This window comes from Periplaneta americana, chromosome 8, assembly GCF_040183065.1.
Source record: "Periplaneta americana isolate PAMFEO1 chromosome 8, P.americana_PAMFEO1_priV1, whole genome shotgun sequence".
In the NCBI taxonomy this organism is placed as follows: Eukaryota; Metazoa; Arthropoda; class Insecta; order Blattodea; family Blattidae; genus Periplaneta; species Periplaneta americana.
This window is the reverse complement of record NC_091124.1, coordinates 25,582,006-25,607,020: the sequence shown is the minus strand read 5'-3', so window position 1 is coordinate 25,607,020 and position 25,015 is coordinate 25,582,006. Positions and strand designations below refer to the sequence as shown.

Genomic DNA, 25,015 nt, shown 5'->3' with positions numbered 1-25,015 from the left:
TCTCTTTTTCATTATCCACTTCTGCTGGCTGTTCCTCATCCATTTCGAAACGCACAGTGGGATCAATTATGTATCCAGATCTTGTAGATTCCTTGAAAGCTATTATATCTATGCGCCGTGTACTGCCAGTGACAGAGAGACCATGTACTTCTTTAAGGGCAGTGGCTCTAATTGATCGTACTTGGTGGTGTCTAGCATTTCGCAGAGCTTCGCGTAATTATACCACTTTCACTTTGTTTACCATAAAAATAACTGAAAATAAATTAAAATGATTTACTTACTGGAATATTTCTCGAGTTTGCAATAAACCCAACTGCAATTTTACCCCATGTCAATTTAATCTTTTGGAGAGAACAGTTATCAGATTTTTTACTTTCAACGATATCTCTATATTTCATAACTAGTTCTCTTAGCTCACTTCTTTCTTCTTCTGTAAAATGCTTTCTCGACATTTTGTATAATTTTTAGCTCCATAATATTTACTTCTGTATTTGTGTACGATAATAATCCTGATTTAACAATTTGAAAGTGTTGGAAAACAAACGAATGTACGAAAGCGTTCATGTCTAGTCATGTTGCCATATTTCTTTCGATATCAAGGGAATGCTCAGTGCATATGAAAGAGCAGTGTCTCTGCAATACGATCTAAAATAAGTGCTAAGGAAACACTCATTACTTAGGTGTTTCCTCATTTTATAAGTGAGGACTATGAATTCGACCCTAATTGTATTGAAGGCGCTGCAGTGAACAGTTAATCTAGCACATTTGATAATCCATATTGTACCTAATTTTCATATGCAAAGTGCAAGTAGAGTTATTAACAAAAACATGGCTCTAATGATGATTGTGTCAATATACCTGCCATTGGAAAATTTAATATTTAGTCTTTGTTAGTTGGTTTCTGGTGATTTGATACTTTGTTGTATAATTTTATTCCATTCTCCTATAGGCTTGTCACAGCATTTCTCTGAGTGTCTGTTTTGTATGGTGTTACTTCATTTGTTGTTTGTAATGGGAAAATAAAATGTTTCTTTTCAGATCAATTCAGCCAATTCTCAAGTTTTGAAGGGGACCCCACTCTATCACTCTTCACTTTCTAAGTTCGTGTCCTCGGAATATACGCATCTGTTTGAAGCAGGTGAATGTGTAATATATACTTAAGATGATTTATGTAGCATAATTGAGGCGCTGACATGGGAAAGGTAGTAACTGCCAGAAACAAAATTTTTCAGGGGAAGCAAAAAACAAATTTATGAACACTTTCTCACTTATATTATTACAGAAACTGCTTTAAATGAAAGGCATACACTCATGTTTGTGTTACATATGAAATTTGAAAAGTCTGGCACAGATTTATCTGTGAAATCCTATTTTATGAAAATTCAACATTGAAATCACTCCTTAGCCAAACTGAGAATTAACGTTATTTATACATTATGCACAAATTTTTCGGTAAAATGCATGATACTTTTCATCGAGGAAGTCTAACATAGATAAAAAGTCTCTCTTTTTGGCATCAGGGACGACTGGTCTTCTTTCAAGGCGTTGCAAGCACTGCAAGTTAGTGATTGACGTTAATGACTGTCCTTTCTTAAAAATCAAGATCATTAAATGACTGTCTTGTTTTTATTAGAGGAAAATCAGCTGAGGATGCTGATTTTGATAGGAGTTGTATTCAAAAACTTGTCACATTCTGCAGAAAAGTCGAAGAAATCCTCATCCTTCATCATTATTACATTATCAGGCCTTACCTCTTCTGGAACCATGATCTTGCATCTTTTTTTGTTTTTCTTTTCTCTGTGATGCCAAATTCCCTATCGCATGGCATGTAGGAATGTTCTGAAACCAGGAATTTCAAGTCCACTGAATCAAAATGTTTCTTGGCAATAATGTAAATCAGGACCATTAGAATCATCTGATTCTTATTCTGCCCTGCACAGTTATCAGCCCATATTTGTCTAGACACACTCTGATGTTGTAAAAGGAGTTACTACCTTCTCCGCGCCAACAGCTGTGCACATACAACTTACAACATCTAGTGACTACGTTTCCAACTTCGTTTCATTACATACAGATATACTACTTGCTCTTTGCCATTGGCATGGCCATTTACTACCTTCTCAATGAAAAACCTAAAAATTCGAATTTTTGGCAGTTACGATCTTTCCCATGTCAATGCCTCAATTGTCCTGCCAAAATAATGTACTACCTGTTGCAAGCAGCACTTACAAGCTGAGATGATCGTGCAGCCTCACACCCTACGAACAAAATAAAGTAATTCTTAACATGTGTGTCATACACTGTTTTTTTTAGACAGCTGTTCATCCGTGCTTGTATAGACACAATTCTACCAACTTCTCCACTGCTGTAATCTCTCTAATTGTAATACTCAAACTTTATTGCATTAAAAGTAGGAAGTGGCATAGTTCAGTGTAACCAAGATGCCAGCTGATTTTTGTATAATTATATTATTTAATTCTTAATTATATATATATATATATATAAATATATATATATATATATATATATATATATATATATATATAGTTATCAATAAATTAATTCTTGAAGCAATTTCTGTAATTTGTGTACATTTCTTAACCAAAAACAATCATTTTTAAAAGTAGATTTGGCATTTTTTGATCAGTTGCGATTCCTGCCGTTTGGCATCTAGTGGGAAACAATTGACAGTCACTGCAAACAGTTGAAACTTAGTATTAAAGCTACTTTTGACACTAGTGTTAAAATAGTTATTTATGCAACGATCATATAATGATAGCTATTGAGACACAAGTGGCATCCACTCGCATCGAAAACTGCAAGAGTATCTTAATAGCCATTATATGACAGTTACATACAAATGTTTTTCTACGATCTGTAGTAAGGTTAGACAAAAATTAATTAAGTCATAAAAAATTTAAATTAATGTTTAGATACATACTTCTTTATATTGACAATGTGGCAGTATGAATATGGTTTTATATAATGGGAAACAAATCAGTGACGTTTGAGACAGTGAGAAAGAGAAGAATACAAGTGATTCTTATTTGCAGTTCCTATAGGTGCAAAAATAAATAAGTGAAATGACAATTCCTTTTTGTATTTATTTTTTTTAAATATTTTATTGGGTTATTTTACGATGCTGTATCAACATCTAGGTTATTTAGCGTCTGAATGATATGAAGGTGATAATGCCAGTGAAATGAGTCCGGGGTCCAGCACCGAAAGTTATCCAGCATTTGCTCGTATTGGGTTGAGGGAAAACCCCGGATAAAACCTCAACCAGGTAACTTGCCCCGACCAGGATTCGAACCCGGGCACCTGGTTTCGCAGCCAGATGTGCTGACCGTTACTCCACAGGTGTGGACTCCTTTTTTGTAAGTTTTAGTATTAACTGAAATGTAACATTTTTTTTAATAATGTCTGATTCAAGCAATTTTGATAAAATGAGAGTAATAGAGGAAGCTGTAAAAGTTTGAGTTTAATACACTTTTGCAGTTTGATTAAAGCATTTAACATCTCGAAATCAATGGTGTTTATTGAAATAAGAAATCTGTATGGAAATAATAATAAAACTTCATTTCAGTATAGTTGGAGAAAAATACTTTTTGTATACTGCTATATAATAGTCAATTTTTAACATGCTAATGTAGCTTTAAAAGATCTGCTTTTGGAAATGGCTGTCTAAACTGTCAGAAACTCTAAGATCTCAAAAATACGGAAGGAACTACAAAAAATTAAAAGGAAAATAAAAAACTCAGGAAACTAAAAAATCTAAAGAAACTAAAAAAAAAACTAGAATATTATAAAACAAAAAATCAAAGAAAATTAACAAAACTAAAAAAAAAACTAAATAATATAAAAAAATTAAGAAGGCAATTAAAATCACAGTAAATAAAAATACTAGAATTATCCAAAATATCGAAAAACAGCATAATTTTCGAGAGAGGTCACTTACTCTGTTGGGCTTGTTACACCAAGTTAATCCAGATGACTGAACAAAGATAATTTGCTGCTGTTTATATAGGAAACTAATTCTGTACCTTACTTCACTAAAGGTGGCTATCCATTTTTGCTATTTTATGATTCTTAATGATTCTCAGTAAGGTTAGCCTTAAAGCCAGATTTGTATAATATACATCACTGTTCATTAACAGAAAACGACAAATTTAAGTCACACAGCACAGTGTGCACTCAGTGTTGGGACTCTGACGTCTTATCAACTCACTTGAGGTATGTGGATATAAAGGGAATAATTGAACCTGGGTCTGATAGAATTCCTGGGTAGCTCATCCAGTAGAGCGTTGGTGCACTTAGTCAAATATTCTGGGTTCGATACCCAGTCCCAGAACAATTTTTCCCTTGAAATTAAAAAGTCAACTTCACAGGAAGCTATACCTGAAAGCCAGATTTGTATATTTTTAATGGTTAATTTATACAACAAACGAAAACTAATAAATTGTAATCAATGATACAGTACATATTTATGATTTTTAAGAAACCCGGAGGTTCCTTGCTGCCCTCATATAAGCCTGTCATTGGTCCCTATCCTGAACAAGATTATGGATTTAATGTTCCTAATTATGTCAGATGAAGAATACAATGTGTGCAGTTCTGTGTTGTGTAACTTTCTCCGTTCTCCTGTAACTTCATCACTCTTATTTTCCTAAGCACCTTATTCTCAAATACCCTTAACCTCTGTTTTTTCTCTCAAAGTAAGAGTCCAAGTTTCACAACCGTACAGAACAACCGGTGATATAACTGTTTTATAAATTCTAACTTTAATCTTTTTTGAGAGTAGACTGGATGATAAAAGCTTCTCAGTGAAATAGTAGCAGGCATTTTCCATATTTATTCTGCGTTTAATTTCCTCTTGAGTGTTATTTATATTTGTTATTGTTTCCCAAGATATTTGAATTTTTCAAGCTCTCAGTGATATTACTTTAATGTACCGAAGTACATATGATATTTCCATGCAGATATTCTGCGTCATCATAGGATGAAAGAGTAATGGAACGGAGAAAAATTCTCTCCGGCGCCGGGACTTGAACCCGGGTTTTCAGCTCTACGTGCTGATGCTTTATCCACTAAGCCACACCGGATACAACTCCGACGCCGGTTAGAATCGTGTCAGATTAAGCTCCAACTCTTGGGTTCCCTCTAGTGGCCGCCCTCTGCACTACGTCATAGATGTCTATGAACGCAGGACCGAAGTCCACACATGTGCTGAGGTGCACTCGATATGAGTGACTAGTTGGCCGGGATCCAACGGAACAAGCGCCGTCTTAAATCACGAAGTGATTTACGCATATCATATTACTTTAATGTACCGAAGTACATATGATATTTCCATGCAGATATTCTGCGTCATCATACGATATGATATGATAAGGAATGAAATATTACAGAAAATAATACAAATATAGGTAGAAAGTGTTCGCAAATAATATAAAAGCATATGACATTGCCATGAACAAATAAGTCTATACATTGAATGGATCATTATCACATTCATGCAGGTTAGAATTTTTAATGCATCTGGAGACTGGAGAGGGAGATTTAGAATTCTAATATAAAGTTTGTGAAATCTCATGTTCGTCATTGGAATACGAAAGTTGACATTGCTTAAGGAAGACTCATAATTAATGTCACCTAAAAGAACCTTTCATAAGAATAGATAATTGAGTTCTTGACCTCTAGCTTACAAGCTCTATACCGGTACTCGCAGTTATTAGGTAGAACTCTGAATGAACATAATGATATAAATTTCCTTTTAATATTTTCCAATTTTGCCTAATCAGTGGTTGTAATAGAGTTCCAGACTGCAGATGCATATTCAAGTTTCGATCTCAGTAATGTATAATATAGCATTAAAGGGAATCAGGTGTAGAAAAAGAATAATTGACCATATTATTCCTAACATTCTTATTGAATGGTTATGTTGTTGTTGTTTTTTAATGCCAGGCATTTAACAATAAAGTAATTTGACCTCTTGCACTCCAATATTTTTCAAAGATATTGTCATGGTCAGCCACTGAAGCACAGATTTTGAGGTGTTCCAAATCCATTTCTTGGTTTGAGTAGCACAATGGGCAGTTAGGGGACTGATATATTTCAATTCTATGCAGGTGTTGGCCCAAACAGTCACGGTCTGTTGCCAATCTAAATGCAGCTACAGGTGATTTGCGTGGTAAATCAGGAATTAACTGTGCATTATGATGGAGAGAGTTCCATTTTTTCCCTTGAGATTGTGTTATCAAATTTTGTTTGTTGAAGTCTAAGTATGTAGATTTAATAAATCTTTTCACAGAATAATATGTTGTTGTTTTCTAATGCCAGGCGTTTGGCAATAAAGTCATTTGACCTCTTGCACTCCAATATTTTTCAAAGATATTATCATAACTAGCCACTAAAGCACAGATTTTGAGGTGTTCGGAATCCATTTCTTGGTTTGAGTTGCACAATGGGCAGTTAGGGGACTGATATATTCCAATTCTATGCAGATGTTTGGCCAAACAATCATGGCCTGTTGCCAATCTATTTTCGTGGTAAATCGGGAATTAACTGTGGATTTTGATGCAGAGAATGGTTATATGTTATACCGTATATACTCAAATAATTCCCACACCCTAATTTTATGGAAAAAATCTTTAAAAAATACATTTCCCCTCCTCCCCACTTTTATTACAAAGAAAAATTGTTACATGATCAGGACAACAGAACTGTCTTTTTTCGCCTATACAATTCCAAAGCCTTTTTTTCATTTTCCAGAAACTTGGCTTTTTGCCCTTGAAATGTCCGACAATTAACACTGGTCTGTTATTCTTACGCCAATCACATATAAAGCTTACTACACTGTATTTCTTTTCTGCTGCGCAGTTACAAACTAGTTCTGCTTCTTCAATAATATGAAATTTTTCTTTCGCAGTGAAAGATCTATAGCGAAAACTTCTTGAAGCCATAATTAACACCTACTGAACCGACCACACCTGACTCAACGCTTTCCACTACTAACCCATGCTACCACGCACAACACATGCTATCACTTCAAAGTCAGGATACCAACCTTGCTGCAAATAATACCCACACCCCAATTTTCAGCTGTCAATTTTTGGAAAAAAATATGCAGAGATCATTTGGATATATATGGTATATGTATTCCAGATGATACAAGATGATGATAATTATATTATTATCCAATACAATGGCCAACACCTTCCTAGGACTTATGAATCCAAATATCTTGGAGTTATTTTCGATAGTAAGTTAACATGGAGCAACCATTTGAAATACATTTCTGAAAAAGCTCGTAAAAGATTCTCCCTTCTAAAAAGACTAGCAGGAAAGAAATGGGGATGCTCTAGGAATACTTTGAACACTATATACAAAATGTTTATACAGCCAGTGCTGACATACTGCGGAGAAATTTTAATTACTTCACCTTTCATAAACGACATAGAATATGTTCAAAACCAAGCTCTCAGACTCATTACTGGTGGAATCAAAACAACGCCAATAGATTCTATGAGATTCCTCACTAATATTAACAGCATCAAAATGACAATAGAAGAAAAAGCACTGATTCAATATGAAAAACTCATCAGATTACCAAGAAACAATTGGCATTCATACAGTCCTCTCTGTAGATTGAAAACTCAAAAAAGTTTCATATCCCTTGTTCAAGAATTAAAACAGAAAATCAATATCCCAAATTTAAAAGAAAACTTACAAATTAAACCAAACCCTTTAACTCTATTAAATATAGAATATAATCTAAATTTAACAGAAGAAATACTGAAATCAGAAGTAAACACTGAAATACTGAAACAATTGTCTTTAGAGACAATTAATATTAGGTACCCTCCACAAAACTGGCTTCATTTATACACCGACGGATCCTTGATCTCCAGAGAACAAGGTGCAGGTGTTACATGCTGTCTCTTCTCACTTTATAGATCTCTTGGGTATGGAACAACAAGTTTTGATGGTGAAATCATTGCAAGAAGTAAATGTCTAAGGACTCTTCTATGCCACATCAATAAATTTAGGAATGCAGTTATATTGTCAGACTCCAAAGCAGCTATCCTATCAATCGTCTCTAAACACACACCCTCATCTCAAACAGCAGAAATAACTAAAATGCTCTCTCAATTAATATCACTCAATAAAAGAATTGTATTCCAATGGATACCATCCCATTGTGGAATCCTGGGAAACGAGAATGCGGATGCTTTAGCAAAGAAGGGCAGCACTGCTACTTACAGACCTGTTACTAAATCTACGTATTACTCTGTGAACAGATTTATTAAATCTACATACTTAGACTTCAACAAACAAAATTTGATAACTCAATCCCAAGGGAAAAAATGGAACTCTCTGCATCAAAATCCACAGTTAATTCCCGATTTACCACGAAAATCGTCTGTGGCTGCATTTAGATTGGCAACAGGCCATGATTGTTTGGCTAAACACCTGGATAGAATTGGAATATATCAGTCCCCTAACTGCCCATTGTGCAACTCAAACCAAGAAATGGATTCGGAACACCTCAAAATCTGTGCTTCAGTGGCTAGTTATGATAATATCTTTGAAAAATATTGGAATGCAAGAGGTCAAATGACTTTATTGTCAAACGCCTGGCATTAGAAAACAACATATTATTATTACTTTTATTATTATTATTATTATTATTATTATTATTATTATTATTATTATTATTTTGGAGAAGTATGTATTGGCAGGCTTGAGGAAACTGTAGTATAGTAATGATGATGACGAATTTGATGATTGAGTATGAACAAAATCCGTACATGAGATAGTGAGAAAAGGCCTATCTGTACAGATGCAGATTACATGGAAAGATAATTTTCTCGATTCTGAAATCGTAGGTTTCCATGACAGTTTGTAGCTTTATTTTGTTTCTTTTTCTATGCATTTTCAGCGTTTACCATGGTTTGACCCACTCCTACTTCTCTTGTCTTCCGACAGAGGACAGTATCATCTGGTGTAGTGCACTGCTTTCCGGACAGATGTCTGGTTCATCGCGAAAGATGACATGATTCGTCAAAGTGTGGTGATTAATGCTTATATGGTGAGTACAATTATCCCAGCATTTGTCTGTAGAGATTATCTTCTAGTGATGCCACTTGTCACTTCCTTCCACTTGTTCATATTCTTTCGCTGATTACGGTACTAAAAACAACTTCATACTTTGGCTTAAATTAGAGTATTTTGAGACAGATTTTTTGTCTCACGTAATACGAGGGGGATCCAGGAAATAACGACCGTTTTGTTGTAATAATTAAAAAAAAAATATTTATTTGAAAAAACAAAGTCTGTTACATAACTGAAGCTTCCTTTACTTCTCTACATAATCACCACCTACATTTAAACATTTGTCGTATCTGTTCACTAGCTTTAGAATTCCCGTGTTATACTCCTCTGCCACCAGTTCATTAAGCCAGGTGTTCACTGTCTTCTTCAACTCTTCATCACTTCCAAAACGCGTATCACCCAGAAAGTCTTTCAGCTTAGTGAAAAGGTGAAAATCGCTAGGAGCAAGGTCTGGACTATAGGGCAGATGATCAAAGATTTCCCAGCTGAATTGATCCAGCAATTCTCGAGTTGAAGCAGCAGTGTGCGGGCGGGCGTGTTGATGTGAAGAAATACAACTCCTCTCGAAAGCATTCCTCGCCTCTTGTTTTGGATGGCTCGCTGTAGTTTTCGTAAAGTCTCACAATAACGATTTGCATTGATCGTAGTGCCTTTTGGCATGAAATCCTGCAAAAGAACACCTTTGCGATCCCAAAAGACAGTAGCCATGACTTTTTGTGTTGAGAGAGTCTGTTTGAATTTTCTCGGTTTCTTGGGTGATGAGGGATGATGCCACTGACGTGATTGGCGCTTGGTCTCTGGGGTGTTGTGAGACACCCAGGTCTCATCACCAGTCACAATTTGATCAAGAAAGGAGTCTCCATCTGTGTGATATCGCATCAAGAATGTCAATGCTGAGGCCATTCTCTGAGTTTTGTGTTGGTCACTCAGTTGCCGTGGAACCCATCGTGCACAGATTTTGTGGTAGCCAAGATGTTGCGACACAATTTCACCAAGCAAAGAACGAGAAATGTCAGGAAAGGCAATATGCAATTCGTCGAGTGATGTGCGCCTGTCTTGCAAGATTCTGTCGTTCACTTTAGTCTTCAGGTCTTCTGTGATGAGTGATGGGCGTCCGGGTCGAGTTTCATCGTGGACATTTGTTCGCCCATTGTTGAACATTTCGCACCATTTTCTCACATTTCTTTCATTCATTACAGTATCACCATACACTTCTTTCAATTGCCGGTAAATTTCTGTATGTTTCAAATGTCGGGCATTCAAAAATCGAATCACACTCCTCACCTCACAGTCGGCGGGATTATCAATCACGTCGTTCATTTTGAAGTAACACAAAATGCACAATGGCGACTTGTTGCAACCAGTACTCACAACATTATGAGAACACATGTTAAGGAAGCCAGTTGACCTTCAAACAAGGAAGGGGAGTCAGCTGCGCGGCAGGTATGCGCGAACGGTCGTTATTTCCTGGATCCCCCTCGTATTTTAATTAAATTTTGAACGTTTTCTTCTTATTATTAACATATTGTCAACCTCTTTATACTCTAACTGGAAAGTATGTGACCTGGACCTCTGTTGCTGGACGATGGTGTTGTAATCACTGTTTTATTAATTGCAACCTAGAGCATTCTGTTTTTCATCTTTAAAGAATTTCAACACATTATATATGATTTTTTGCCCTTCGCAATTTATGTGGAGTTTCTGTGATTTTGATAGTTTACTTGAAATGTAACCATACAGATCATACACTGTGCCACAATATTAATCGCTATTTATTTACCGTCGTCGTCATCATCATCATCCTTTTGGTTTGTATTGCATTATTTGTTTAGGACATGTGTCTTCATTCATTCATTTTATGCGATCTTTCCAGTTTTGTGTATATGTTTCTATTTCGTCTGCTATTGAAGATATTTCAAGATCTTGTTTAATTTCTATGTTTTCAATTCTGTCTTCCTTTGTACATCCCTTAACAGAACGTAAAAATTTCATTTCTGCTGCTTGTATCGTAGATCTTGTAATTGTAATAATGCAATATTATCATTATGAAAATTACGAAATTTCTTTGTCAGACTGTACTTCTTGTCTGGGTTTTCAACATGTAATAACAATAACAACATTAGTTCCAAGACTCTCCACATGCAGAGTTATATGAGCTCGGAAGTTCCTACCTTCTATCATGTACGCTGGCTTTCAAGAATACCTGGCCTCTATTAATCGATAGTGATTGATAATTTGTTCGTGTAAATGTGGCTTCACTAGATCTTACTTCTACGAATATAAACAGCGTCACCAATAGTATGTAAATATACCGGCATTATAGAATTCGAAATTGCATCCCACTCTGCTGATTGTAAATAATTCTAGTTTTAGCGGAAAACGGATGATATTGTCAACTATGAGAATAATTTATATATATATATATATATATATATATATATATACATCAGCGATCATCAGCACAGAGCACCCATGGGCAAGCGTCTCTTACCCTCGGATAAGAGACTGCACTATGGTGCATCTGCAGCTGCTGGTGCATATGCTCTCCCCCTCTCTGCCTGCAGCTTGACGGGGCACATTGTGTTGCACTGAATACAATTACCCATTTCAGCGAGTGCTTACGACCACTGCTTTACAACTTCATTTTAAATTTTGAAATAATAGGAACATTTGAAAGGAAATTAAAACGTCGATCTGACTAAAATTATGATGTAAGAAATATTTTGCAATTATAAAGGCATGTAGGAAATATGTTTATGATTAAGCCTACATCATAGGAGAGTTTAGATTAGTTCTTCTTAGATGTCATCAGAGTATGGCACGTAGTTTATGAGATTTAATACATTATAATTCTAGTATTCTGAAATAAAAAATGGACAATATTTTCTAAGACTAATAGAACAAAAGATATGGAGTAACATATTTCAATGTCAATTCTGTAGTTATTCAATGCACTCATCGGCTTTGTTCTCACTACATATACTGCAGAGTTATGGCGGCAAGAGAGTCAGTGAAATAGTGCTATCGTGTAAGAAGTCGAGGGGGAATACAGGGCCGCACCCCGTTCCTTTCTCGAAAATCAGAAAGTGTTCGCGATTGCCATTTTGATGCTATCGTGTAAGACTAAGTCAAGGGGGAATACAGGGCCGCATCCCGTTCCTCGGTATGGCCATTATTTCCGGAATTAGAGACTCAAATATTTCAGGTACCCAAAAATTAAGAACATCTTCAATGTTATGCTCTATAATATAAGCTATTCAAGTTTAAACAACTAATATGAATATTATAATAATAATAATTCATATTACAAAAAACATAAGAAAGAACTTTAAATTGTTATATTGTCATCACTGATTAATTTTACCCATATACATAAATAATAAATATATACCTAGAAAAAAGTGCGGCGGATTTGCCGGATTTTAGCGGTGATTACTATGGAAGATGCGGGGAAGCTGCAGTTAAAAGGGCGGGCCTCTGAGCCGTATCGTTCTCCTTATTTAGAAAAAAGTGTGTTTTGGAAGGTCAAAATGACCATTTTTTGAAATTTTCCCGGCCTCTCCCGTCCAAACGCAGGGGGATAGAGCGTTGTCCTTTATACTGGAGATAGAGTTCGACGAGCTGTATTCAACGCACTCATCAGCTTTGTTATGGCGGCGAGAATGTCGGCAGAAGGGTAGTTTTTTCCCCTTTTTTTTCTCGAAAATCAGAAACTGTTCGCGATTGCCATTTTGATGCTATCGTGTAAGACATAAGTCAAGGGGGAATGCAGGGCCGCATCCCGTTCCTCGGTATGGCCATTATTACCGGAATTAGAGACTCAAATATTTCAGGTACAGAAATATTAAGGCTAGAAAAAAGTGCGGCGGATTTGCCGGATTTTAGCGGTGATTACTAAGGAAGATGCGGGGACGCTACAGTTAAAAGGGTGAGCCTCTGAGCCGCTTCGTTCACATTGTGTAGAAAAAAGTCTGTTTTGGAAGCTCAAAATGACAATTTTTTTTATTTTGCCGGCCTCTTGTCGGCGGATGTCTCGAAAATCAGAAAGTGTTCGCGATTGCCATTTTGATGCTATCGTGTATGAAGTAAGGAAAGGGAGAATACTGGGCTGCATCCCGTTCCTCGGTATGGCCATTATTTCCGGAACTAGAGACTCAAATATTTCAGGTACCCAAAAATTAAGGCTAGAAAAAAGTGCAGTGGATTTGCCGGATTTTAGCTGTGATTACTATGGAAGATGCGGGGATGCTGCAGTTAAAAGGGCGGGCCTCTGAGCCTCTTCGTTCTCCTTGTGTAGAAAAAAGTGTGTTCTGGAAGATCAAAATGACCATTTTTTGAAATTTTGCCGGCCTCTCCCGTCCAAACGCAGGGGGATAGAGAGTTGTCCTTTATACTGGAGATAGAGTTCGCCGAGCTGTATTCTACGCACTCATCGCCTTTGTTGTGATTACACGTACTGCGTAGTTATGGCGGCGAGAATGTCGGCGGAAGGGTGGTTTAAACCATTCCCCTTTTTTTCTCGAAAATGAGAAAGTGTTCGCAATTGCCATTTTGATGCTATCGTGTAAGGAGTAAGTCAAGGGAGAATACAGGGCCGCATCCCGTTCCTCGGTATGGCCATTATTTCCGGAATTAGAGACTCAAATATTTCAGGTACCCAAAAATTAAGGCTAGAAAAAAGTGCGACGGATTTGCCGGATTTTAGCGGTGATTACTATGGAAGATGCGGGGATGGTGCAGTTAAAAGGGCGGGCCTCTGAGCCGCTTCGTTCTCCTTCTGTAGAAAAAAGTGTGTTTTGGAAGGTCAAAATGACCATTTTTTGAAATTTTGCCGGCCTCTCCCGTCCAAACGCAGGGGAATAGAGAGTTATCCTTTATACTGGAGATAGAGTTCGACGAGCTGTATTCAACGCACCCATCGGCTTTGTTGTGAGTACACGTACTGCGGAGTTATGGCGGCGAGAATGTCGGCGGAAGGGTGGTTTAAACCCTTCCCCTTTTTTTCTCGAAAATCGGAAAATGTTCGCGATTGCCATTTTGATGCTATCGTGTAAGAAGTAAGTCAAGGGAGAATACAGGGCCGCATCCCGTTCCTCGGTATGGCCATTATTTCCGGAATTAGAGACTCAAATATTTCAGGTACCCAAAAATTAAGGCTAGAAAAAAGTACGGCGGATTTGCCGGATTTTAACGGTGATTACTATGGAACATGCGGGGATGCTGCAGTTAAAAGGGCGGGCCTCTGAGCCGCTTCGTTCTCCTTGTGTAGAAAAAATTGTGTTTTGGAAGGTCAAAATGACGATATTTTTTAATTTTGCCGGCCTCTCTCGTCCAAATGCAGGGGGATAGAGAGTTATCCTTCATACTGGAGATAGAGTTCGACGAGCTGTATTCTACGCACTCACCGGCTTCGTTGTGACTACACGTACTGCGGAGTTATGGCGGCGAGAATGTCGGCGGAAGGGTGGTTTTTTTTTCTCGAAAATCAGAAAGTGTTCGCGATTGCCATTTTGATGCTATCGTGTAAGGAGTAAGTCAAGGGAGAATAGAGGGCCGCATCCCGTTCCTCGGAATGGCCATTATTTCCGGAATTAGAGACTCAAATATTTCAGGTACAGAAAAATTAAGGCTAGAAAAAAGTGCGGCGGATTTGCCGGATTTTAGCGGTGATTACTATGGAAGATGCGGGGATGCTGCAGTTAAAAGGGCGGGCCTCTGAGCCGCTTCGTTCTTCTTGTGTAGAAAAAAGTGTGTTTTGGAAGGTCAAAATGACGATTTTTTTTTTATTTTGCGGACCAATCCCGACCAAACACAGGGGGATAGAGAGTTGTCCTTTATACTGGAGATAGAGTTCGAGGAGCTGTATTCAACGCACTCATCGGCTTTGTTGTGAGTACACGTACTGCGGAGTTATGGCGGCGAGAATGTCGGCTGAAGGGTATTTTACCCTTCCCCTTTTTTTCTCGAAAATCAGAAAATGTTCGCGATTGCCATTTTGATGCTATCGTGTAAGAAGTAAGTCAAGGGAGAAAACAGGGCCGCATCCTGTTCCTCGGTATGGCCATTATTTCCGGAATTAGAGACTCAAATATTTCAGGTACGCAAAAATTAAGGGTAGAAAGAAGTGCGGCGGATTTGCTGGATTTTAGCGGTGTTTACTATGGAACATGCGTGGATGGTGCAGTTAAAACGGCGGGCCTCTGAGCCGCTTCGTTCTCCTTGTGTAGAAAAAGGTGTGTTTTGGAACGTCAAAATGACCATGTTTTTTAATTTTGCGGGCCTCTCCCGTCCAAACGCAGGGGAATAGAGAGTTGTCCTTTATACTGGAGACAGAGTTCGACGAGCTGTATTCAACCCACTCATCGGCTTTGTTGTGAGTACACGCGGAGTTATGGCGGCGAGAAAATCAGAAAATGTTCGCGATTGCCATTTTGATGCTATCGTGTAAGAAGTAAGTCATGGGAGAATACAGGGCCGCATCCCGTTCCTCGGTATGGCCATTATTTCCGGAATTAGAGACTAAAATATTTCAGGTACCCAAAAATTAAGGCTAGAAAAAAGTGCGACGGATTTGCCGGATTTTAGCGGTGATTACTATGGAAGATGCGGGAATGCTGCAGTTAAAAGGGCGGGCCTCTAAGCCGCTTTGTTCTTCTTGTGTAGAAAAAAGTGTGTTTTGGAAGGTCAAAATGACCATTTTTTTTTAATTTGCGGGCCTCTCCCGTCCAAACGCAGGGGAATAGAGGGTTGTCCTTAATACTGGAGATAGAGTTCGACGAGCTGTATTCAACGCACTCATCGCCTTTGTTGTGAGTACACGTACTGCGGAGTTATGGCGGCGAGAATGTCGGCAGAAGGGTGGTTTTAAACCCTTCCCCTTTTTTTCTCGAAAATGAGAAAGTGTTCGCAATTGCCGTTTTGATGCTATCGTGTAAGGAGTAAGTCAAGGGAAAATACAGGGCCGCATCCCGTTCCTCGGAATGGCCATTATTTCCGGAATTAGAGACTCAAATATTTCAGGTACCCAAAAATTAAGGCTAGAAAAAAGTGCGGCGGATTTGCCGGATTTTAGCGGTGATTACTATGGAACATGCGGGGGGTAATGCTGCAGTTAAAAGGGCGGGCCTCTGAGGCGCTTCGGTCTCCTTGTGTAGAAAAAAGTGTGTTTTGGAAGGTCAAAATGACGATTTTGTTTTAATTTTGCGGGCCAATCTCGTCCAAACGCAGGGGGATAGAGAGTTGTCCTTTATACTGGAGATAGAGTTCGACGAGCTGTATTCAACGCACTCATCGGCTTTGTTGCGAGTACACGTACTGCGGAGTTATGGCGGCGAGAATGTCGGCTGAAGGGTATTTTACCCTTCCCCTTTTTTTCTCGAAAATCAGAAAATGTTCGCGATTGCCATTTTGATGCTATCGTGTAAGAAGGAAAGTCAATGGGGAATACAGGGCCGCATCCCGTTCCTCGGTACGGCCATTATTTCCGGATTTAGAGACTCAAAAATTTTAGGTACCCAAAAATTGGGCTTAGAACAAAGTGCGACGGATTTGCTGGATTTTTGCGGTGATTACTAGGGAAGATGCTGGGATGCTACAGTTAAAAGGGCGGAGCTCTGAGCCGCTTGGTTCTCCTTGTGTAGAAAAAAGTCTGTTTTGGAAGGTCAAAATGATCACTTTTTGAAATTTTGCCGGCCTCTCCCGTCCAAACGCGCGGGGATAGAGAGTTGTCCTTTATACTAAAGATAGAGTTGAACGAGCTGTATTCAACGCACTCATCGGCTTTGTCGTAACTATACGTACTGCGGAGCAATGGGGGCTAGAATGTCGGCGGAATAGTGGTAAAGTGCGACGGATTTGCTGGATTTTTGCGGTGATTACTAGGGAAGATGCTGGGATGCTACAGTTAAAAGGGCGGGCCTCTGAGCCGCTTGGTTCCCCTTGTGTAGAAAAAAGTCTGTTTTGGAACGTCAAAATGACCATTTTTTGAAATTTTGCCGGCCTCTCCCGTCCAAACGCGCGGGGATAGAGAGTTGTCCTTTATACTGAAGATAGAGTTGGACGAGCTGTATTCAACGCATTCATCGGCTTTGTCGTAACTATACGTACTGCGGAGCAATGGCGGCTAGAATGTCGGCGGAATGTCTCGAAAATCAGAAAGTGTTCGCGATTGCCATTTTGATGCTATCGTGTAAGAAGCAAGTCAATGGGGAATACAGGGCCGCATCCCGTTCCTCGGTACGGCCATTATTTCCGGATTTAGAGACTCAAAAATTTTAGGTACCCAAAAATTGGGCCTAGAAAAAAGTGCGACGGATTTGCTGGATTTTTGCGGTGATTACTAGGGAAGATGCTGGGATGCTACAGTTAAAAGGGCGGGCCTCTGAGCCGCTTGGTTCTCCTTGTGTAGAAAAAAGTCTGTTTTGGAAGGTCAAACGACCATTTTTTTTTATTTTGCCGGCCTCTCCCGTCCAAACGCGCGGGGATAGAGAGTTGTCCTTTATACTGAAGATAGAGTTGGACGAGCTGTATTCAACGCACTCATCGGCTTTGTCGTAACTATAAGTACTGCGGAGCAATGGCGGCTAGAATGTCGGCGGAATAGTGGTTTAAACCCTTCCCCTTTTTTTCTCGAAAATCAGAAAGTGTTCGCGATTGCCATTTTGATGCTATCGTGTAAGAAGCAAGTCAATGGGGAATACAGGGCCGCATCCCGTTCCTCGGTACGGCCATTATTTCCGGATTTAGAGACTCAAAAATTTTAGGTACCCAAAAATTGGGTCTAGAAAAAAGTGCGACGGATTTGTTGGATTACTAGGGAAGATGCTGGGATGCTACAGTTAAAAGGGCGGGCCTCTGAGCCGCTTGGTTCTCGTTGTGTAGAAAAAAATCTGTTTTGGAAGGTCAAAATGACCATTTTTTGAAATTTTGCCGGCCTCTCCCGTCCAAACGCGCGGGGATAGAGAGTTGTCCTTTATACTGAAGATAGAGTTGGACGAGCTGTATTCAACGCACTCATCGGCTTTGTCGTAACTATACGTACTGCGGAGCAATGGCGGCTAGAATGTCGGCGGAATAGTGGTTCCTTTTTTTCTCGAAAATCAGAAAGTGTTCGCGATTGCCATTTTGATGCTATCGTGTAAGAAGCAAGTCAATGGGGAATACAGGGCCGGATCCCGTTCCTCGGTACGGCCATTATTTCCGGATTTAGAGACTCAAAAATTTTAGGTACCCAAAAATTGGGCCTAGAAAAAAGTGCGACGGATTTGCTGGATTTTTGCGGTGATTACTAGGGAAGATGCTGTGATGCTACAGTTACAAGGGCGGGACTCTGAGACGCTTGGTTCTCCTTGTGTAGAAAAAAATCTGTTTTGGAAGGTCAAAATGACCATTTTTTGAAATTTTGCCGGCCTCTCCCGTCCAAACGCGCGGGGATAGAGAGTTGTCCTTTATACTGAAGATAGAGTTTGACGAGCTGTATTCAACGCACTCATCGGCTTTGTCGTAACTATACGTACTGCAGAGCAATGGCGGCTAGAATGTCGGCGAAAATCAGAAAGTGTTCGCGATTGCCATTTTGATGCTATCGTGTAAGAAGCAAGTCAATGGGGAATACAGGGCCGGATTCCGTTCCTCGGTACGGCCATTATTTCCGGATTTAGAGACTCAAAAATTTTAGGTACCCAAAAATTGGGCCTAGAAAAAAGTGCGACGGATTTGCTGGATTTTTGCGGTGATTACTAGGGAAGATGCTGTGATGCTACAGTTAAAAGGGCGGGTGTCTGAGCCGCTTGGTTCTCCTTGTGTAGAAAAAAGTCTGTTTTGGAAGGTCAAAATGACCATTTTTTTAAATTTTGCCGGCCTCTCCCGTCCAAACGCAGGGGGATAGAGCGTTGTCCTTTATACTGAAGATAGAGTTGGACGAGCTGTATTCAACGCCCTCATCGGCTTTGTCGTAACTGTAAGTACTGTGGAGCAATGGCGACTAGAATGTCGGCGGAATAGTGGTTTAAACCCTTCCCCTTTTTTTCTCGAAAATCAGAAAGTGTTCGCGATTGCCATTTTGATGCTATCGTGTAAGAAGCAAGTCAATGGGGAATACAGGGCCGGATTCCGTTCCTCGGTACGGCCATTATTTCCGGATTTAGAGACTCAAAAATTTTAGGTACCCAAAAATTGGGCCTAGAAAAAAGTGCGACGGATTTGCTGGATTTTTGCGGTGATTACTAGGGAAGATGCTGGGATGCTACAGTTAAAAGGGCGGGACTCTGAGACGCTTGGTTCTCCTTGTGTAGAAAAAAATCTGTTTTGGAAGGTCAAACGACCATTTTTTGAAATTTTGCCGGCCTCTCCCGTCCAAACGCGCGGGGATAGAGAGTTGTCCTTTATACTGAAGATAGAGTTGGACGAGCTGTATTCAACGCACTCATCGGCTTTGTCGTAACTATACGTACTGCGGAGCAATGGCGGCTAGAATGTCGGCGGAATAGTGGTTTAAACCCTTCCCCTTTTTTTCTCGAAAATCAGAAAGTGTTCGCGATTGCCATTTTGATGCTATCGTGTAAGAAGCAAGTCAATGGGGAATACAGAGCCGCATCCCGTTCCTCGGTACGGCCATTATTTCCGGATTTAGAGACTCAAAAATTTTAGGTACCCAAAAATTGGGCCTAGAAAAAGTGCGACGGATTTGCTGGATTTTTGCGGTGATTACTAGGGAAGATGCTCGGATGCTACAGTTAAAAGGGCGGGCCTCTGAGCCGCTTGGTTCTCCTTGTGTAGAAAAAAGTCTGTTTTGGAAGGTCAAAATGACCATTTTTTGAAATTTTGCCGGCCTCTCCCGTCCAAACGCGCGGGGATAGAGAGTTGTCCTTTATACTGAAGATAGAGTTGGACGAGCTGTATTCAACGCTCTCATCGGCTTTGTCGTAGCTATACGTACCTTGGAGCAATGGCGGCTAGAATGTCGGCGGAATAGTGGTTTAAACCCTTCCCCTTTTTTTTGTCGAAAATCAGAAAGTGTTCGCGATTGCCATTTTGATGCTATCGTGTAAGAAGCAAGTCAATGGGGAATACAGGGCCGGATCCCGTTCCTCGGTACGGCCATTATTTCCGGATTTAGAGACTCAAAAAATTTAGGTACCCAAAAATTGGGCCTAGAAAAAAGTGCGACGGATTTGCTGGATTTTTGCGGTGATTACTAGGGAAGATGCTGGGATGCTACAGTTAAAAGGGCGGGCCTCTGAGCCGCTTGGTTCTCCTTGTGTAGAAAAAAGTCTGTTTAGGAAGGTCAAAATGACCATTTTTTGAAATTTTGCCGGCCTCTCCCGTCCAAACGCGCGGGGATAGAGAGTTGTCCTTTATACTGAAGATAGAGTTGGACGAGCTGTATTCAACGCACTCATCGGCTTTGTCGTAACTATACGTATTGCGGAGCAATGGCGGCTAGAATGTCGGCGGAATAGTGGTTTAAACCCTTCCCCTTTTTTTCTCGAAAATCAGAAAGTGTTCGCGATTGCCATTTTGAAGCTATCGTGTAAGAAGCAAGTCAATGGGGAATACAGGGCCTCATCCCGTTCCTCGGTACGGCCATTATTTCCGGATTTAGAGACTCAAAAATTTTAGGTACCCAAAAATTGGGCCTAGAAAAAAGTGCGACGGATTTGCTGGATTCTTGCGGTGATTACTAGGGAAGATGCTGGGATGCTACAGTTAAAAGGGCGGGCCTCTGAGCCGCTTGGTTCTCTTTGTGTAGAAAAAAGTCTGTTTTGGAAGGTCAAAATGACCATTTTTTGAAATTTTGCCGGCCTCTCCCGTCCAAACGCGCGGAGATAGAGAGTTGTCCTTTATACTGAAGATAGAGTTGGACGAGCTGTATTCAACGCTCTCATCGGCTTTGTCGTAACTATACGTACTGCGGAGCAATGGCGGCTAGAATGTCGGCCTTTTTTTCTCGAAAATCAGAAAGTGTTCGCGATTGCCATTTTGAAGCTATCGTGTAAGAAGCAAGTCAATGGGGAATACAGGGCCGGATCCCGTTCCTCGGTACGGCCATTATTTCCGGATTTAGAGACTCAAAAATTTTAGGTACCCAAAAATTGGGCCTAGAAAAAAGTCCGATGGATTTGCTGAATTCTTGCGGTGATTACTAGGGAAGATGCTGGGATGCTACAGTTAAAAGGGCGGGCCTCTGAGCCGCTTGGTTCTCCTTGTGTAGAAAAAAGTCTGTTTTGGAAGGTCAAAATGACCATTTTTTTGTAATTTTGCCGGCCTCTCCCGTCCAAACGCGCGGAGATAGAGAGTTGTCATTTATACTGAAGGTAGAGTTGCACGAGCTGTATTCAACGCACTCATCGGCTTTGTCGTAACTATACGTACTGCGGAGCAATGGCGGCTAGAATGTCGGCGGAATAGTGGTTTAAACCCTTCCCCTTTTTTTCTCGAAAATCAGAAAGTGTTCGCGATTGGCATTTTGATACTATCGTGTAAGAAGCAAGTCAATGGGGAATACAGGGCCTCATCCCGTTCCTCGGTACGGCCATTATTTCCGGATTAGGCACTCAAAAGTTTTAGGTACCCAAAAATTGGGCCTAGAAAAAAGCGCGACGGATTTGCTGGATTTTTGCGGTGATTACTAGGGAACATGCTGGGATGCTACAGTTACAAGGGCGGGCCTCTGAGCCGCTTGGTTCTCCTTGTGTAGAAAAAAGTCTGTTTTGGAAGGTCAAAATGACCATTTTTTGAAATTTTGCCTGCCTCTCCCGTCCAAACGCGCGGAGATAGAGAGTTGTCCTTTATACTGAAGATAGAGTTGGACGAGCTGTATTCAACGCACTCATCGGCTTTATCGGAACTATAAGTACTGCGGAGCAATGGCGGCTAGAATGTAGGCGGAATAGTGGTTTAAACCCTTCCCCTTTTTTTCTCGAAAATCAGAAAGTGTTCCCGATTGCCATTTTGATGCTATCGTGTAAGAAGCAAGTCCATGGGGAATACAGGGCCTCATCCCGTTCGTCGGTACGGCCATTATTTCCGGATTTAGAGACTCAAAAATTTTAGGTACCCAAAAATTGGGCGTAGAAAAAAGTGCGACGGATTTGCTGGATTTTTGCGGTGATTACTAGGGAAGATGCTGGGATGCTACAGTTAAAAGGGCGGGTCTCTGAGCCGCTTGGTTCTCCTTGTGTAGAAAAAAGTCTGTTTTGGAAGGTCAAAATGACCATTTTTTGAAATTTTGCCGGCCTCTCCCGTCCAAACGCGCGGGGATAGAGAGTTGTCCTTTATACTGAAGATAGAGTTGGACGAGCTGTATTCAACGCACTCATCGGCTTTGTCGTAACTATAAGTACTGCGGAGCAATGGCGGCTAGAATGTAGGCGGAATAGTGGTTTAAACCCTTCCCCTTTTTTTTCTCGAAAATCAGAAAGTGTTCGCGATTGCCATTTTGAAGCTATCGTGTAAGAAGCAAGTCAATGGGGAAAACAGGGCCGGATCCCGTTCCTCGGTACGGCCATTATTTCCGGATTTAGAGACTCAAAAATTTTAGGTACCCAAAAATTGGGCCTAGAAAAAAGTGCGACGGATTTGCTGGATTTTTGCGGTGATTACTAGGGAAGATGCTGGGATGCTACAGTTAAAAGGGCGGGCCTCTGAGCCGCTTGGTTCTCCTTGTGTAGAAAAAAGTCTGTTTAGGAAGGTCAAAATGACCATTTTTTGAAATTTTGCCGGCCTCTCCCGTCCAAACGCGCGGGGATAGAGAGTTGTCCTTTATACTGAAGATACAGTTGGACGAGCTGTATTCAACGCACTCATCTGCTTTGTCGTAACTATACGTATTGCGGAGCAATGGCGGCTAGAATTTCGGCGGAATAGTGGTTTAAACCCTTCCCCTTTTTTTCTCGAAAATCAGAAAGTGTTCGCGATTGCCATTTTGAAGCTATCGTGTAAGAAGCAAGTCAATGGGGAATACAGGGCCTCATCCCGTTCCTCGGTACGGCCATTATTTCCGGATTTAGAGACTCAAAAATTTTAGGTACCCAAAAATTGGGCCTAGAAAAAAGTCCGACGGATTTGCTGAATTCTTGCGGTGATTACTAGGGAAGATGCTGGGATGCTACAGTTAAAAGGGCGGGCCTCTGAGCCGCTTGGTTCTCCTTGTGTAGAAAAAAGTCTGTTTTGGAAGGTCAAAATGACCATTTTTTTGTAATTTTGCCGGCCTCTCCCGTCCAAACGCGCGGAGATAGAGAGTTGTCATTTATACTGAAGGTAGAGTTGCACGAGCTGTATTCAACGCACTCATCGGCTTTGTCGTAACTATACGTACTGCGGAGCAATGGCGGCTAGAATGTCGGCGGAATAGTGGTTTAAACCCTTCCCCTTTTTTTCTCGAAAATCAGAAAGTGTTCGCGATTGGCATTTTGATGCTATCGTGTAAGAAGCAAGTCAATGGGGAATACAGGGCCTCATCCCGTTCCTCGGTACGGCCATTATTTCCGGATTTAGACACTCAAAAGTTTTAGGTACCCAAAAATCGGGCCTAGAAAAAAGTGCGACGGATTTGCTGGATTTTTGCGGTGATTACTAGGGAACATGCTGGGATGCTACAGTTACAAGGGCGGGCCTCTGAGCCGCTTGGTTCTCCTTGTGTATAAAAAAGTCTGTTTTGGAAGGTCAAAATGACCATTTTTTGAAATTTTGCCTGCCTCTCCCGTCCAAACGCGCGGAGATAGAGAGTTGTCCTTTATACTGAAGATAGAGTTGGACGAGCTGTATTCAACGCACTCATCGGCTTTATCGGAACTATAAGTACTGCGGAGCAATGGCGGCTAGAATGTAGGCGGAATAGTGGTTTAAACCCTTCCCCTTTTTTTCTCGAAAATCAGAAAGTGTTCGCGATTGCCATTTTGATGCTATCGTGTAAGAAGCAAGTCAATGGGGAATACAGGGCCGGATCCCGTTCCTCGGTACGGCCATTATTTCCGGATTTAGAGACTCAAAAATTTTAGGTACCCAAAAATTGGGCCTAGAAAAAAGTGCGACGGATTTGCTGGATTTTTGCGGTGATTACTAGGGAAGATGCTGGGATGCTACAGTTAAAAGGGCGGGCCTCTGAGCCGCTTGGTTCTCCTTGTGTAGAAAAAAGTCTGTTTTGGAAGGTCAAAATGACCATTTTTTGAAATTTTGCCGGCCTCTCCCGTCCAAACGCGCGGGGATAGAGAGTTGTCCTTTATACTGAAGATAGAGGTGGACGAGCTGTATTCAACGCACTCATCGGCTTTGTCGTAACTATACGTATTGCGGAGCAATGGCGGCTAGAATGTCGGCGGAATAGTGGTTTAAACCCTTCCCCTTTTTTTCTCGAAAATCAGAAAGTGTTCGCGATTGCCATTTTGAAGCTATCGTGTAAGAAGCAAGTCAATGGGGAATACAGGGCCTCATCCCGTTCCTCGGTACGGCCATTATTTCCGGATTTAGAGACTCAAAAATTTTAGGTACCCAAAAATTGGGCCTAGAAAAAAGTGCGACGGATTTGCTGGATTCTTGCGGTGATTACTAGGGAAGATGCTGGGATGCTACAGTTAAAAGGGCGGGCCTCTGAGCCGCTTGGTTCTCTTTGTGTAGAAAAAAGTCTGTTTTAGAAGGTCAAAATGACCATTTTTTGAAATTTTGCCGGCCTCTCCCGTCCAAACGCGCGGAGATAGAGAGTTGTCCTTTATACTGAAGATAGAGTTGGACGAGCTGTATTCAACGCTCTCATCGGCTTTGTCGTAACTATACGTACTGCGGAGCAATGGCGGCTAGAATATCGGCCTTTTTTTCTCGAAAATCAGAAAGTGTTCCCGATTGCCATTTTGATGCTATCGTGTAAGAAGCAAGTCCATGGGGAATACAGGGCCTGATCCCGTTC

General features: G+C 40.5%; 1 protein-coding gene across 1 annotated transcript in view; it reads left to right on the top strand.

Moving 5' to 3' along the window:
* Window positions 1–25,015, top strand: part of LOC138704597 (CDK5RAP1-like protein) — a 294,248-nt gene that overhangs the window by 30,291 nt on the left and 238,942 nt on the right. The window contains exons 9-10 of the mRNA XM_069832666.1: window positions 1,039–1,138; window positions 8,942–9,091. Of these exons, the coding sequence (XP_069688767.1) occupies window positions 1,039–1,138; window positions 8,942–8,958 (117 nt within the window). The 3' untranslated portion in view covers window positions 8,959–9,091. The remainder of the gene's footprint in view (window positions 1–1,038; window positions 1,139–8,941; window positions 9,092–25,015) is intronic.